Raw genomic sequence first — 16,763 nt, 5'->3', positions numbered from 1 at the left:
CGGCTCTGGCACCGCTCCCAAATTGTTGCTGAAGTCAGCTGCCGCTGTAGAGCGGGTCCTGAGCCTGGTCAGAATGTGTGCTTACTTCTCAGTAGTTCTACTTGGGTATTTATTCTGTGTCTCTCTGGTTACCGTAGGAGTAATTATTTTTTTAATTTCTTCGTTGTCTAGGATATGAAGGTGAACACAGCACAGTTCATGGCGCTCTATGCCTGGTATTCCTGGCCCAACGTGGTTCTTTGCTTCTTTGGAGGTTTTCTGATAGACAGAGTATTTGGAATACGGTAAGTGTGGCATTGATATCATCCATGGTCAACAGATGGTGGAGGTAAAGCGCACGTGCAACTTGTTAGTTGATAGTACGACTTTTTCAAATCCTTTTCATATGATTTAGGAATGTCCACTGGTATAAATGAGCTTCCTACCCTTTATGGCTTTGTGGCTTAAAAAATGCCAGTCTGTGGCACCTTTTTTGAACGAAGCTGTCAAGCTATGCCACTTATTATAGAAAGCTTTTACTGCATATCAATATCCACTTTTTTCCTCGCTGTAGGCCTAATACAGTGTTTTATAGGAAAAAAAGGTTCGAGCTATGCATTAAGTAGTTTTATTTTTCTTACAGGTTGGGCACCATAATATTTAGTATCTTTGTTTGTGTGGGACAGGTAAGTGCACATAAGAGGGTGAAGGATGGTATGTGTCGGAAGCATCTCTAGTAGGGGTGGGGTGGGGAAAAAAGCCCAAATGGCTTCTCGCTTGGTAGTGTATATTTGAGATGGAAGTAGGCAGGTGAAGAGAACTGAAATGGGAGACCCATGAATTGTACTGGGGTAACTGGGAACTGAGGACCTCAAAGCATGAGTGAAATAAGAATGTGAAGGAACTAAATGTTTTATTGGTTTGATGTGAAACTAGCGTGTAGGTGCATTTGGGCAGGGTAAGATGATAGAGCTGAAGCATGACTTGAGCCTCTAGAAGTGTTCCCTGAGTGCAGTTTCAGGGTGGGCCAGGTTGGATGTTGTGTAGCCAGCACATGCATAAGGTGGAGGAAGAAAAGGCAAAAAGCTCGGAGTAGGAAGCAGGCTTGAAGTATTTCTACAGGTCTGGGAAGGGAAAAGCATTTTTGTTTCCATTTTGAGATAGTTCTAGTTTGTTTCATACTGCAAATGTAAAACTTTAGTTTTTCCCTATATGTTTATCTGTCAGGTGATTTTTGCTTTGGGAGCACTACTTAATACTTTCTGGCTGATGGATGTGGGCAGATTCATATTTGGGTAAGTCTAGAAGACTCTGAGGTAAGAACCCTCTTTCCGTGTCCTAGAAAACAGCTACCGTGTTTACACTTAGCGACACGCTGTTTGGATGTTGAGGCATGCAAGATCTTCAGTCGCATTCCCAGTCAAAGTTAGAAAACAAAAAATAGGACTTTTCAGGTCTTGCTGAATTCAGAAATTATTAAACTACTCAAATTTAAAGACATTCAGCAAGCTAATAAAACTGTGTTAGTCCTCCTTTTCTCTTAATTCTTACTTTCCTGAGTAAAAAGGATTCTTAGCAACAACGAATAGAACAGGGTTCCTACAGTAGCAAAAAATGAGAGCAAATATCAGAAGAAATACCTCCAAATTGTGAGTGTGCCACAGCATGAAAATGTTAGAAAATCTGACCAACTGTTTTGGGGGGTGGGCAGATGACTCCATTAAATTCTGGTTCCAGGTAAGATGCCTGCTTTGGTTTCCTTTGGGTCAAGATCTATACTGCTTGGCTCTTTAATGCAGAAGAGAACTGAGAAGCTTCTGCCCATTGATTTAATTTCTGTAAATTGGACCACTTCCTTGTTTCTTTGTGTGTTGCAATTAATGTGTTTTGTTTTGTGCCTTCCTTCTTTTTTAGAATAGGTGGAGAGTCCTTAGCAGTGGCACAAAACACGTATGCAGTCAGTTGGTTTAAAGGGAAGGAGTTAAATCTTGTGTTTGGATTGCAACTAAGCATGGCCAGAATTGTAAGTGTAAAGCTGTATGGCTTTAATTCATAGAATTTAAGGTGTGTGGCTGGTCTTAGCAGTGACAGAGGTGGAAGGCAGCATTTCTAATTCTCCCTCGGGTGTGAAATTTAAATTTAAAATTTTAAAAATTTGAGGTAAATAGGCAAAGGATACACAAGGAAATGGGTTAATGAGGTTTCTTAGCACCTGTCAAACTTCTGAAGAAGCTTGGTGGTGTTATTAGTGTAGATTACTGGGTGGGACAGTCACAGGGCTGCGTTTCATCAGACTGTTTTGATTCTTGGCATATCATAACTGAGTGTAGCTTGTGGCTCAGGGACTAAGCACAGGCTCTGATAAATGAGTTGGGATGGCTGCTTTAAGGAACTCCCATCCTTATCTGCTGTTGTAAGGTGGTTTTGTCCCTGTTGCTGGTTCTGGTAGGAATGGTGTGACTGCATCTCAGCTGTGCCATCTGTTTGATGTAATCACTCAAACTGCTGCTAGAGGTGGATTTACACTCGTACACCAGTCTGGGAGTGAAGAGAATGGAGACATGCCTCTCCTGTTAGGTGTCCCCCTCAGCAGGCCATGGTACCTTAAGCCACTGCAGGTACTTACCTGGGTAAAAGAGAGGAAGCTGGTCACAGCTGGGTCTGGGTTGATGTTCAGGCTGGTGGTAATTAGCAGTTGCCTTCTCTCAGCTGAACTGTAGCTAACTGGCTGTTGTGAGCCTTGGGATTGTAGCCAGGGATCCCTTCTCTAGGGGTAGAAGGAAAAAAAAAAAGTGCTTTTTCCTGATGCCTCTCTGGTGGGAATCCTGTTTGCTTTAACATGTGGTATTAAATTAATCTCGATTTATGATCTCATGCAGTGTATGATGTGGATTTTATGGCACTTCTAATGTCTTCATCAAAACACTGTTAGAGTTGTATAAAATTTCAATTTGTGATGGTGTATTATTGTTGCAATGGTTAATTATTACAAACACTGATCAAACCAGCAGGGTATAATTTTATTGTTGTTGCTGGTGGTTTATGTTCCCTGTGTAGCATCTTACCTGTTTGCTTTAAATGCTGCTCAGTAAGCAGACTGCCCAGTGTTCCTTCTGAATTCATGTAATGGTGAAATATGTTATTCTTCACATGAGTCTGTTCTGCCTAGGGGAGTACAGTGAACATGAATATCATGGGATGGATATACTCGGGAGTTCGAGATCTTCTGGGGTATACTGGTCCCAGTACTCTTGGGTTAAGTCTCATGATAGGTCAGTAATATTTTGAATTGATGTCACCTGCTACTTTAGGCTTCTGAATTTGAACAGCATGCATACATGTTAATGATTTCTTACTGGCTTAGAAGTAGGACGAATACGTTTGAGACTAGGAAGAGCAATTCAAGTACTGTTTGTATCAATGGCTAATATTCTTATGCAGAATGTATGACTGCTGCATCTGATAAAATGCTGTGTGATTTTTTTTCTTTGTGCATGTGGTTGCCAAACTCAAGTTTGTATCTTATGAAGATGAAACATTTAACATACTTTGAGTAAAGGACAGACTTTAAAAATTTTCTGAGGGGTATTGTGTCAAAGCTTGCATGTAGTTGTCTGATGTGTAAAAGTGAAATTTCAGCTACCTTTGGATCTGTGTTCCTTTCCTTCAGAGCCATGGGTGTTAAGGCCCTGGTGCTGGTAACAACGTCCAGGCTTTGTTTCTGTTATTATGAGGTCCAGATAAGCAGCTCGTGGGAGTGGTAGTAATGTTTTAAATAAAATAAATCTAGCTACATTTTTGTATTCCAGTTCAAGGCAGATGTCTCTCATGTGGCAGGATACAGTATTTATACCTTATTCTTTGAGCTATACAGCTATTGAGTCTTGCACATAAGACCAGCTGGTGTTAAACTTATTTTGTATTAGATATGCAAAGGTATGCTGTACTAGTTGTGCTTAAAAGCCAAGTTTCTACTTGAGTCAACAACTAAACATGTTGCATTGCCTTCTTGCAGGTGGTGTAACTTGTCTCTTCTCACTGGCCTGTGCATTAATCCTGGCTTATCTGGACAAGAGAGCAGAGAAGCTCCTTTGTAAAGAACAAGGGAAAACAGGTGAGTGGTGCAGGTGGCATGGCTGAACCTGCCTTGGGCTTCATTCATTTATTCTGGAGCAGACTCTGTGCACTGTGCGGGTTTGAGTTTTATGTAATTCAGTGGCTGCTGCTCAACATCTTTTTCACAGTTAGAGCTCTAATCATAATTTTCAGTTCATTTTTGTATCATTAGGAAATTTTACAGTTTTAAACACCAGTTTACAGGCAGATGTGCTGTCATCTGCTTTACTTACAAAGAGTGTGAAGAGCCCCCAGTTCACACCCGCTTGATCTGTGCCGTTGCCACTGGTACTTTGTTTTGTTGGAGCTTGTCTTATTTCCTTTAGTTGGCGTGGAAAAACTCTCCTCCATCAGTGTGTGGTGTTTTGAGTTTTCCTTGTGGGACCAATTAAAAATAAACTATAATTTGAGATCCATGTAAGAGCATATAACGTGAGGCTTCAGACATGAGTGTTGCTAGCTGATGAAACATTTCCTTGGAAATATAGTTTGTATTTAATTCTGCTGCGTAAGACTTTCAGAGGCTTCAGAGAACTTGTACATCCAGCTTAATGTGAGAGAGAGAATTTATTCTTGACTTTGTCACTGTTGATTTAGGACTTGTATATACTTAACTGACTTTCACTGTGTAAACCTTAGACAAGAGAGTAGGTTGGGACAGGAATATATGCTTTAGTAGTGACTTGAGGTAACTGAGTTTATTCAGGGTGCATGAATTTCAGATATGCTTATGCTGACTGAAATAACATTGTTTTGCCCCACTGCAGGTGAAGTGATTAAGCTAACTGATGTGAAGGACTTCTCCCTGTCCTTGTGGCTTATATTTGTAATCTGTGTCTGTTACTATGCAGCAGTTTTTCCTTTCATTGGACTTGGAAAGTAAGTGTCTCACACAGCTGTTCCCCTTGATTTGGCTAGGGTGGTAACTAGATACTTACAAAGGGAGAGGTGCAGGCTAAGATTTAAGAATCCCAGATGGCTACAGAACCACTGATCTCCCAGCAAGTCTGTGCTGTGGTTTGTCCCGTCTGTGGCGTTGTTTGCTATACTTGTGTTACAAATTAACACAACTCTTATAGTTTCCTTATCTGCTGAGCTTTGTGGGAAGTACCACTGCTTGGCATAGACTGAGTTTTCAGAACTCAAAAGCGTAATGCATGCTCTGTTTCCTGATTAAAACTTGATATAGATGTAAAGCGTGGCATGAGTTTTGGTGTGGAAAGCTGTCATGTAGAATTCCTTCCATGCTCATAAGCTGTTGACTGAGTGCGAGATGGAGGCAGAAATGTAGTTACAACTTTGGACTAAAGTTCTCTTGCTGTGCTGAGTTTGGTATAGATAAAATTGAAACTTGAAGCATTTCTATGTAGATTTCCCTTTTGAACCACAGGACTCAATCGAATAGCTCAATCAAAAGGGTTTTTAATACACTTTGAGTTAGAAACAGATTTCAATGCGTGTTTTATGTTGAGTGAGCTGGAAAAGCCTGAGATGACTTGGAGAGGCCTTACAGTCAGCAGCACAGATACCTGGTTTTTGCTTGTGCATGTGTTCTAAAAATTCTCGGTTTGGTCTCTTACAGAATGCTCATTGCTAATGTCTCATGGTTGGGTTACATGTTGGTTATGTACTTTGGATGTTTTTTCCCCAAAGTGTAATTTGAATAGTCCTTGAAAAAAAAAAATTTGTAGAGTCTGATAATGAGCTCCTGAATGCATTATAAATGAGGATCTGTGATAGGATGTTTATGTCAAAGCTATATGTCAATATTTGAAAGTTTTCTGTAAACTAGGTTCTTGTGTCTTTGCTTTGTCTAGATTACTTTTTTCATATCACACAAGTGTGTATCTTTCTAAATCTGTTGCTTTTATTCTTTAGGGTTTTCTTTATTGAGAAATTCAATTTCTCATCTCAAGAAGCAAGTGCAATTAACAGGTATATTGTGATAGATTTAACAAGTAAATGTGCTACTGCTGTGTTAGGACTGTGTGTGTCTTTGGGCTCTGACCATGTGGGAGGAAGTTTGGGATCTACTGTTGTGGGTGGTGACTTGCATTTAAGTGGACAGATGGATTTCACATGGCCCAGGGAATAATTGGGAGGTGTGGGTATTTGTTTAAATAAAAATGTCTGACATGTTCACATCAACGAATGAAAGAAAAGGCTCTGTCTGAAGGGTGTTGTTTTTGGTGTTCAGTGATTCTCTTCTGAGTGATAGAAGCAATTTAATAGCAACACTAAATGAACTAAATTTTCCTAGTTTGAAGATGAATTTGTGATGTGGCAAAAAAACACAAAACATGTGAAAACCAAACACTTGCTGGTATATGCTTCCAAGAGCTCTCAGTATGTCCCTATTTCCTTGGATGCTGAACGTTTTCATGTCCTTCGACCTTTTGGGAATTTTGAATTGTGGAGTCTGTTGTTTGGGTGGTTTTTTGTGTGGTTTTTCTTATGGCCTGACAGATAACAAGGGCATATGGTGTTTTGTCTGGAGACACTTGTATAACAGCTAAAGCTGTCCATGGCTAGATAGTGTTCAGTTCTCTTATTTTTATTCTTTTGTAGTATTGTGTATATCATATCAGCACCCATGTCCCCGGTCTTTGGACTCCTGGTGGATAAACTTGGGAAGAATATCGTCTGGGTTTTATGTGCTGTAATAACTACACTTGCTTCTCATATTATGTTGGCTTTTACCTTCTGGAACCCCTGGATAGCAATGGTAACTAATTTTCTGAGACTTACAGCTAAATATTGTAAAATCACAAAATGGAGTTGATGAATTATTCTTCATAAGGTACCCCTGTCTCCTGACTGTTTAGGTAGTTGTCAAAACCTGTTCACATATCCCTGAGTTTAAGAAGGATATATTATGTGAAATAGAGTTTAAGCTAAAGATGGTGAAAAAGCAAGGAATGCATAGTACAGGCAGAACTAATGTGAGCTATCTGTGGCCTAAAGATAACGTGTCAGGTTTTGGTGTTTTGTGGAGGGAGGCAGTAGTTATGCATGTGTGTTTTGAGGTGGAAAAGATTGGCTGCTGCTGTCTGTAGCAGTAATTCTGAGTTGTTTAGCACAAAAAGATGTTCAGATTCTTAGGAAGGATGGGCTTAGACTGGAGGGCTGTATGGAGTGACCATTCATGTCTCTTCAGAGATGGCTTTAATTCATCCCAGTGGTTCAGAGGTGCTGTGTGGCAGAGCTCTGCTCCCATGCTTCGTGGACACTCCTTACACGAGCTGTTTCTAAATTACTGTGCTAGGTGCTCGCTTTTTTCTAAAACTTGTTCTTTTGGTGTAGTTATGAAGCTTATTACTATCATAATTAAGCCACTATCAATGATTTTAAACTGTCTCTAATGTGCTGTATTAGATACTGGTAAACCTCAATAAAAATCTGTTATTAATTTCCCCTTCCTAGGGCAGATTCCCTGAGAAATTGCTTTTGGACTAAGGTTTACAGGCTTAAATACAGTGGTCACCAGTGCATCAGGGTTCAAATAAGGTCCTTACTTTTCAGGTGTTATTCTAGTGAGTTGCAGCATTGATCTTTTCCTCTGGATATTCAAATCTGGCTCTTAATGCTAATTAGATAGAGTTTGGTTTGTGGGTCCCTCCTGGAAGAATTTCCCTCTCCTTCTAAATGTGAATGTTTATTTAGAATGCTATTGCAAAAAGTGTTCCTTTAGCTCTTTTTCTCTTTTGGGAGAAGAGGTAAACCAGTATGTTAATTTATGAGCACTTTACAGCAAAAATGCATCTCACCTGACAGCTCCTCACTTGTTTTTATTTATTTCACCAGTGTTTGCTAGGAGTGGCCTACTCATTGCTGGCCTGTGCCCTGTGGCCCATGGTGGCCTTTGTTGTTCCAGAACACCAGCTGGGAACTGCTTATGGCTTGTAAGTATGCAGATCTGTCTGTTTGTGCTGCTCTGCAATGACCATGTCCTGATACCGAATGGCTGAGTATCGAGCAGTTCTAACACATTAATGGTTAATAATTCCTCCAAGTTCAGTCTAGCAGGAAGTTTCGTGTAGTTTCGGGATGTATATGTGTGGCAGATGCACAGAAACTTCTGCAAAAGTGTGGAGTCATGACTCTCACATGTCATAAGAAATGGGGGGAAGTTATTCTCATTGTTTGTTCAGTGCCACTGTTGGTGTTTTCTTTAAAAATGAAATTCTGTACAGTGGTAATCCTTTGTTTCTGTGTTAGTATGCAGTCTATCCAGAATCTTGGTCTGGCAGTTATTGCTATAGCAGCTGGGATGATTCTGGACACAAGAGGATACTTGTTTCTTGAAGTCTTCTTCAGTGCTTGTGTTTGCTGTAAGTATTAAAAACATCAAAAAATGGGTTCTGTACATTCAGGAAGCTTTGTTAGGCTTTTATCTTAATACTTCCTGTAAAACATTAATAAACTCTGTTCTTACCGTTAGAGGTTTCAGCTGGGGCAATGTTGAAAGTAACCTAGTGAAGTGTTTTGTGGTTTTCTTGAAGTGATTTAGTGGAAGTAGTTTCAGTGTTTTGAAAAAAGAGTGAGTAAAAGGGCAGGTGAATGATACTCTTAAAGGCTATGTTTATGAGGGCTGTTTATTAATAGAAGTAAAATGATAAATCACCTTTTCTGAGTTACCATGCTACTTACAAGCATAGTGGAATTTTAAAAAGTAATTAAGAGAATGTTGCTGGCAAAAATCTCCCCTCAGTTACAGCTATCATGAAAAATCTTGGTTGTTGCTTTGTATGTTAAAGCTGTTCTTCTGTCATTGTTGTAAATTTATTGTCAGCTAAAACCATTCCCTTTTTTTTTAGTGTCACTGGTAGCTGTAGTCATGCTGTATTTTGTGAATCACCTCACAGGTAAGTGTACTCAGCTTCTCTTGATATTTGTTTTTATTGTAATACTTGAAGTTATAAAGCTGAACTGTTCACAGGTGGTGGTGTGCAGGACTGTGTCGGGTGCTATGGCTTATGGATTTGGTACCAGGAGCATCTCTCAATGAGGCCTGTCCTTGCACCATCATCTTTGTGCAATTCCTTGAACCTTGCTTTGATGTTAAATCTCATCAGCAAGGCAGGGACACTGCCCCTTCAGCTGATTTGAACAAATGTGTGGGATATTCTGCAGCTTTTTCTGAACTGCTTATCAAACTTGACTGTATATGTATCTGCAAATATAAAAAATTAACTCAGTAGACTTTCCTTCAAATGACAGTGTTCTTTCTCTCAACTATTTTTTGAAGCAGTAACTACTGAAAGATCTGGAAGGGACATTAATTTGTTTCTTTCCTTTTGTAACATTACTCCATTGATTTTCTTTTGTCAAGTGCTCTGAGAATTTCTGTAGTGAGGTATGATATCAAAGATGTAATACAAGAAGAGCAATTTTAAAGTTTCAAAGTACGTATTATTTCTGTTGCAGGTGGTGATCTCAACTGGTCTGCAAAGAAAAGGGAAAAACTGCAGAAAGTAGCTGCAGCTGAGTAAGTATAATGTCCTTATGAAATGTTTAACCTGAAGTAATTAAGAAGATTACTGTCTGAACTCAGTCTCTTTTGTAGGTCTGCCATTTATATTAAATGTTATTTTCTTTCTTACAAGATAGTAGTAGGATTTCCTATTCCAGCCTCCTGAGAATAATTAGCGGAAGTGGCAATTAACCAGGTCTCCTTTCCTAGCACTCTTGCTTGCTGTTTCTCTTTATTAATTTTGGTAGCCTTCCAACTGAGTGGAACTGAAGTGTTGTTGCATTGCTTTTTAAAAAATGTGCTTCATTTATATGGTGCAAATATTACCTGGATTTAATGTCAGGTAATGCATGGACTTCTTTTTTTAAGCGTTATATTAAAAGCTAGATCTCTCTTCAGAAGAAACTGCACTCTGGTCGCTTCCCTGACAGTGTCAGCTTGTTCCTCTTGCTGTCTTATTTAGATGTCTTAATTCAACCTGTCTCTGAAAACTGTGGCTTGGGTCTAAATTGTGGTGCTAATGTGAAACTCAGTTTGTGGTCAGATCTGTGCCATGAATGATGACTGTGGTGAAAAGTTTCCATTTTTAGAAAGAAAATGAGACAAGGGTTTTTCAATAAAGTGGAATCAGTTTCCTTTCAAAGGAAATGCAGCAATTGAGGTGGGCTTCAGGCAGAAATGGTGGAAATAAGCAAATTTTGACAGTTCATCCAATTAAGCAAATTTCATTCTGCAGGAGACTTGAATGTCCTGTTTTCCTCTCTACAGAAAATAAGGACAGTGACACTCTTCAGAACAGTAACTTAGAAAGTACTCTTCCTTGCTCTTGGCAGATCGTTGGTGGCATGTTAAGGGCCCATTGCTGTGCATTGCCTTAACAGCTGGCACAGGGCACTCTTGCTTTTTAAGAGTGTTTGAGCAAACACAAAGGTAGCAGTCACCTGCCGGTGGAATATTCCCTGAGTTCTAGGGCACTGCACAGCAGACAATTTACTTTCTTGTTTGCTATCTGAGAATAAAAGGGGTAAAGCTCTTGGTGGATGTGGAGTACTGTACAAGAGAGACAAACAGTGGGTTAGTCTTAAAACTTTCAAAAGAATTGCCTTATACTGGGGGAAGAGGAGACAAAAAGCACTCTGTCAAAGTCTGTTAAGATATGTCACCTTAAAGGGAAAAAGACCCTTCCACTCCAGCTTCTCCATTATTTACTTAACTGTCTACAGAAATTGCTTTTTTTTTAAGTAGGCATAATGTAAAGTCTCTCCATCAGACTGGGTTTGGGCAGTTTATTTTGTCCTGACGACCTTGTTGAAGATGCTTCTTCTAGTAGTGTTTCAGCACCCAAAAATGGTGTTACCTTTTCCTCGTTCTAATTAGTGCTGTGAGGATTAAAAATATGTGCATTGGAGAATGTAATGTCAGTGGGGATTAAGTCTTGGTTAATTTATTGACTTTTAAAAATATATATTTAAAGCAAATGTTTAATTTGCTTAAGTGCAGGACAAACCTAAGAAATCTGAGGTTCTGCTCCTCCGGTCTGAATTTGTTGGTGAGATTAGAGAGGGCACAGTGTATGTGTTTCATGCCTCCACTCATAGTTTACCAATTGTCTCGTGAAAGAGCAAGTCAGTGTGCAGCAAGTCACAGCTTTCAAAATAGCATCTGTAGGATTCAAGCTGCTTATATGTGAGCAACAGATTTTTTTTTTTCATTTGAAATGCTTTCTGTTCTGACCTAATTCAGCTCAGTGAGTCTCTTCAGATCTTGGAGCTCACTTGCCTGTGATGTTGGTGGAATTCTTTACTTTTTAATAGGTAACTACATTTCACCTGCAGGTATTGTACATCTCAGCTTATATGTAAGTTTGTTACAGATAATTACTTTGCTAACAAGACAGCTCTTAAAAATGAACTTTATGGATTTCTCTAAAACTAGACATGTAACTGTCCATATGGTGGTATTTGGTTAGTCTTGAGAAAAGTGAAAATACCTGTCAATGAGGTCTAGCCAGGTGACTTGTGGTGGGGTGCAACATGGTTTTGATTCTTGTCCTGATTTCTGGGCTTGTTACACATCAGGAAAGCTCAAGGAAACTAAAAGCAGACCTGGTGAGCATGGTGGCTTAGTTGGGATGAGTTATCATCCTTGAGCCAAAAGGTCACAGACAATTTTTGATACAAATGTGACACGAAAACAACCTGTGCCCAGGAGCAAAAGAATTCTGTGCCCAGATAGGGCTGCTTTTCAGTCTGCCTGGCCCACGTGGGATGTGTGTAACACTTCCAGTATTTGCTGTGAAAGGGGACTTTGTGTATGCTGGGGGATAGTGTCTTAAAACAAATTTTCAGTAACTTTTATTACAATGTTTTTTGCAGAAAAGAAATTTGAATAGCAAATATCATCCAGAAGTGGGGAGCATTTGATCAGCATCATGTCAACTTGAAGAATTGTAGTGTTTTTTAGTTTGGTGGTCAGCACTGGACAGTAGTTCTTTGGAAAAGACACTAACATGCTGGGGATTTTACTGTAAATGGCTAAATTTTACACTTTGTAACCAGTTTTTTAACTCATGCCAAATCATCTCTTAATTTGAACAGAATGGGTTTACAGCAGTTTACACTGTGTTTAAACTCTCATTGGAGAGGGTACTCTGCAACCCAAGACAAACGTGTTCATCTTAGAAGACCCTTTATACTTGTCTTTATCTTATGTGCAGCACTACCAGCTTGATGGGGGTGGAGATCTCTTAACGTGGTGGCACTTTTGTGTTCTGTACTAAGGCTCGTTGCCTTACAGAGCTTGGAAATGGGTCACTGTTACTACCTTTGTCACTGTCTTAATGCGAACCACTGTCTTAAGTGTATTTAGCTCTGTTTGGTCCAGTTTCTCTAAAACGGATGTGGAAAATGAGCAGCAACGCTCTGGTCAAATATTGACTCTTTTGTGGGAGACTGCTATTAATTCTGAAGACTGCTGAGCAGTCTTTTATTTGCATTTTTGACAACAGATTCTTTTTGTATTGTAGTCTTTAAGGAATGAAAGCTTGTTTAATAATGAGATTGTTAGAAAAGCTCACTGAGCATGTTGTGATCTGTGAAAGCCTAAAGGTTTATCTTTCTACTGAAATCTTGCAATATAAATAAAAGGAAACTGCAGAAAACAGCCTCTCTCTTTCTTTACACTGAATTAGAGTAATCCATGTGCATCTCTTAGTCTCTTTTAATTTGATATCCAGTATTTATCTATAAACTTCGGAAGCATTTTGTGGTTATTAAAAAATAGAACAGCATACACAGGATAAAGTTGCTTGGGTTTGCACTCCTCGGTGCAAATGTCTTAAACCAATTTTCTTTTCCAGAGCAGAAGAACAAGAGAGACTCAGACGTCAAAATGAAGATGACTTGGCTAAATTACGGCCAAAAGCTGATGACTTTAGTTTAAGGAATAAATACCTCTCCAAACTAGGCGCTCAGGTATTAGTAACAAAGTAGAGGTTTTAGTAGCAAAGAATAAAACAATGAGATGTTTATTTTAAGAACTTGGCTTATTGTTCCAAATAGCCATCAAATCAACCGCTAACTAAAATGCCAAATGTATGCTTGTTCTCAGAAATGAAGTCTCACCGAGGTAATTAAAAATCTAATGAAGAAAATTAATCAATGGCTGGTGGACCAAAGAAATTGTGGAGCAGGCTTGTTATGATGCATGATTTTTTTAATTTTATTTTTTTTTGCAGCTACCAGATAATTACTCTACCTATTTATCGACAATGGTACACAGAAGTGTGTTGAAATAGCATCTTGCCCCACTTGCAAAAGCAGAAATATACTGAAGTTCCTGGTACACAAAACTGTTTCCAGTACTGACAACTACCACAGCAAAAGCAGAGTGATGCACCATACATTTCTGCAAGCATAGATCCTACTTCTAAAATACTTGGCTTAAGGTCCCTGTCTGCACTGCGGGTAAATAACTCAGATACCAGTGAAGACCATCTGGCTGCTTGTTTGAACCCATGAGCTACATACTACACCCTCCTGTCTAAAATACTCAGCGAGTAGCTCAAGTCAGTAGCTAAGACTTGATCTCTTCAAAGGTGTCAGAAATGTGAAAGCTTTGTTTCAGTAATCAAACTGCTGTGAAATGAGCCTTGTTGAAGGTATGGGTTATTTAGGCTCTCAAGTTGGACAACTTGGTTACTGTGTTGGAAATGGTCTGCTTAATTTTTCTTATAGAAAAACATAAGGAAAGGCTACCTTTTTATATTGGTCCTAGCAAGTACTTCAGAGGAAAAAAACCTATACCATTTCATTGTTCCAGTTCAACAAGTGCTAGCCCTGGAATTCAATACCAGGTCCCAGGCTTAGCAATAAAACTCATGTAAGCCCTGATGAATGTGAAAATTAATGTATTTTTATGAGGTTGTGACTAAAAATGAGGGAAAGATTTAAATGCAAGAACTGAAGTTTGACATTCAGTGGAAAAATGTTGTTCAATTTCATAATGAAACAACGCTTTCCCATCATTTCAGCAGAAGCCTTGTTGCTGGATAGCTTGTTACTAGCAACTCCTGCAGAGTGTGTTTTTTTTCTTTGGTTTTATTAATGATAAAGGCTCACTTATGTAATGGGACAAACTATTCATAAACTGTGCTAGTCTTACTGTAAAAGGCGAGAGCATCTGCCTTCCTGGAGCACTAGTACACCAAATGAGGAGCTGCTGTACAGGTAGAGGATCAGGTGCACAGGGGTGAGGGAGCTTTCATTCCCTGACTTCAGGGAGTCCTTGTGTGCCACAAAGTGCTTAAGAGCCTTTGAATTGACTGCAGAGAAAGTAATTTGTTATAATAAAAATGTTACATTGTACCTACAATATTTTTTTACCTACAGTAATTTAGGTGGAATTCTGGAACTTGTGGTCTTAAGGTTTCTTTTTTTTAATAATACTTTTTAGTGGAGATTTCTTTCATGTTCCTGAAAGACTGAGATCATCTTTCTGAAAGCCAGGACTATTTGGGTTAATAGTTCCATATTCTGAAGAACAATCAAGGAAAATAAAGTAGCATGTGGTGATCTATGCCGAGCTTACCGCTGAAGGGGAGTGGTACACTGATCTGGGATAATTTTTATTGGTGCTTTCTGTGCTCCTTTTGAGAACCAAACGCTATCAGCTCTGAGACTGGTTGATGCAAGTTGGTTTATTTTTCCTTGTAGACTTGTGAATTATGAGGCTTTTTAAATAAAAGTGTTAAATGGCTTCTGGCACCTGTATTTTTCTTATCTAACTGTTCAGTGATGTGTTGTTGCCCCTGGTGGTTGTTGGGACTTAAAGAACTTAATGTCTTGTTGAAACTTTTATTTTCAGTTTCTAATTTCTCTGTACCCTTGAGCATCTTGCTGTAAGTACTGTGGTGGACTTCTGCAGATGGTGTAATGTCCTGTGTCAGCTCACCTCCAAACACCCTTGCCTTTGCTTTCTGAGGGCTTGCAGCCCACTGACATCTTTGCTTGGGTTTTCGTTTGTGGATGTGGAGCATGGGAGCCGTCAGACTTCTGTTCCCGTATTTCCCATTCCTTCAATAAATTTCTGGTAGGATGGAGACTTCCTCTTTTTATCGCCAGCCCTTTTGCTTCCACTTCTGCCTCGGAAGGTCTCGCTGCTGTGTTTGTGCTTCAGTGTATGGCTTATAGATTCAGGTTGCTCATCAAGAGGGAAATGGGTGAAGGGAATTTTGAATTCTGAAATGCAGTTCCTTTTTGACAGAGGAAAAATCTGTTTGTGATTGTTGTGGGAGGGAGGAGGCCAGCAGCAACGGCAGCTAGCAGAGAGACTTTCCGAGCACGGGCTGCTGGCGTGTGGCTTGGCAATGCCTACGTGAGACCTCTTTGCAGTGAAATGGGAATGATTTGAACTGAAAGCTGCTTATCCTTATAAAACTGCCTTTTCTTCCCCTGCAAAGCTTCCATTAGTGGCTTCTACCCCTGCCAGCCTGAGAAGCTGTTGGTGTGGTGTGGCTTTTTTTTTTTTTTTTTTTTAAATACAAAGTTTATGGGTTGGGCTCTGCTTCTGGACTGTAGTGGTCTCATTAAATTCTGCTAGTGGATATGCACATGTGTCTGGAGATGCTTATAAAAGAGTTAGTAAATATGGTAGTAAATTCAACACAGTATTAAAATCATCTGGGCAAATTTCAGAGGGAGGTATAACTTACAAAGAATATAAATGGTGTTATCCATCCCTGCTGTTACTTCTACTGCTCACACAGCAGAATATTTTTTTAAAAAATTTATATTTTATTTTTTAAATATTTTTAAATTTTTACTTTATTTTTTAATTTTATTTTTTATTTTATAGATATGTTTGTATTATAGAAAGTGTTCATAAAGTAAGTCAAAGTAGTTCTGTGTGTTCAGTCTGGGCTCTGGCTTGCGTTAGGATATGTAAAATTGGATGGCTGAAGCAGTTACCATGTCCTGGCCATGTGCTCTGCCGTTCTGAGAGAAGCTACCACTGCTGTTGCAGAGATGACTTGAAAAACATTGATGTTTCTTAGGTTTTTTTTTTTACAAGTTCCTTAAGGTTGAATATTACGAAGAGGTTATCAACAAATGTGACCCAGCTTCTTGGCTTTTCCTACGCGTGCTTTCTTCTACCGTGTCTCTGCTGCTTCTTGGGCATATGTCATGAATGCTTTTCTGCCTCTTTTTTTTTTGTTTGTTTTGATTCTGATGCTTGTATGGATGTGGTCAGGCAGTGTCCCAGCTAGAGTGCTTGTTGTCAGCCTCTAAGACAATTACTCTTGTAGTGTTTTCTAGGTCTTCTATGGCTGGCAGCTCCTGTTGTCTTACTTTGCTTTGTCTCTGGATAATTCCTGCTCCCAGCTGGCTTCAGCAGAGGAGGGTGTCCCAGCTGTTGTGGGCAGTGATGGGTCTGCAGTTGCCTGTAGCTCAGATATGGGGTTGGAAGCAATTAGCACTTCCTAGGAACAACAATTCAAATTATATTTTTGTTGTGGTACCTGCCAAGGTCCTTATCAGGTTCTTGCACATGTAAGTTTCATACAGGTGGTCAAAGCTTGTTCCTATCCCATAATGCCTACAGCACTTAAAACAGAATGGGGTTTGACATCATGGGAGGGAAGAAATCGGAAATCTCCCTGTTCTGAGTTAGCTCTTTTATTATATTATTATATATT

General features: G+C 39.4%; 1 protein-coding gene across 1 annotated transcript; it reads left to right on the top strand.

Annotated features, from left to right (window-relative positions):
• Nucleotides 1-174: 174 nt before the first annotated feature.
• MFSD1 (major facilitator superfamily domain containing 1) lies at nucleotides 175-13,584 on the top strand. The gene is made up of 15 exons (XM_010075378.1): nucleotides 175-284; nucleotides 623-665; nucleotides 1,207-1,274; nucleotides 1,894-2,002; nucleotides 3,149-3,251; nucleotides 3,995-4,093; nucleotides 4,863-4,974; nucleotides 5,974-6,030; nucleotides 6,664-6,820; nucleotides 7,900-7,997; nucleotides 8,314-8,426; nucleotides 8,913-8,960; nucleotides 9,523-9,583; nucleotides 12,927-13,041; nucleotides 13,305-13,584. Exons 1-15 carry the CDS (start codon nucleotides 175-177, stop codon nucleotides 13,362-13,364), a joined length of 1,353 nt encoding a protein of 450 aa, XP_010073680.1. The 3' UTR covers nucleotides 13,365-13,584.
• Nucleotides 13,585-16,763: the final 3,179 nt, after the last annotated feature.

This window comes from Pterocles gutturalis, unplaced genomic scaffold, assembly GCF_000699245.1.
Source record: "Pterocles gutturalis isolate BGI_N339 unplaced genomic scaffold, ASM69924v1 scaffold22162, whole genome shotgun sequence".
In the NCBI taxonomy this organism is placed as follows: domain Eukaryota; kingdom Metazoa; phylum Chordata; class Aves; order Pterocliformes; family Pteroclidae; genus Pterocles; species Pterocles gutturalis.
Note: the sequence above shows the minus strand (reverse complement) of the source record. Positions and strands in the feature narration are given on the sequence as shown.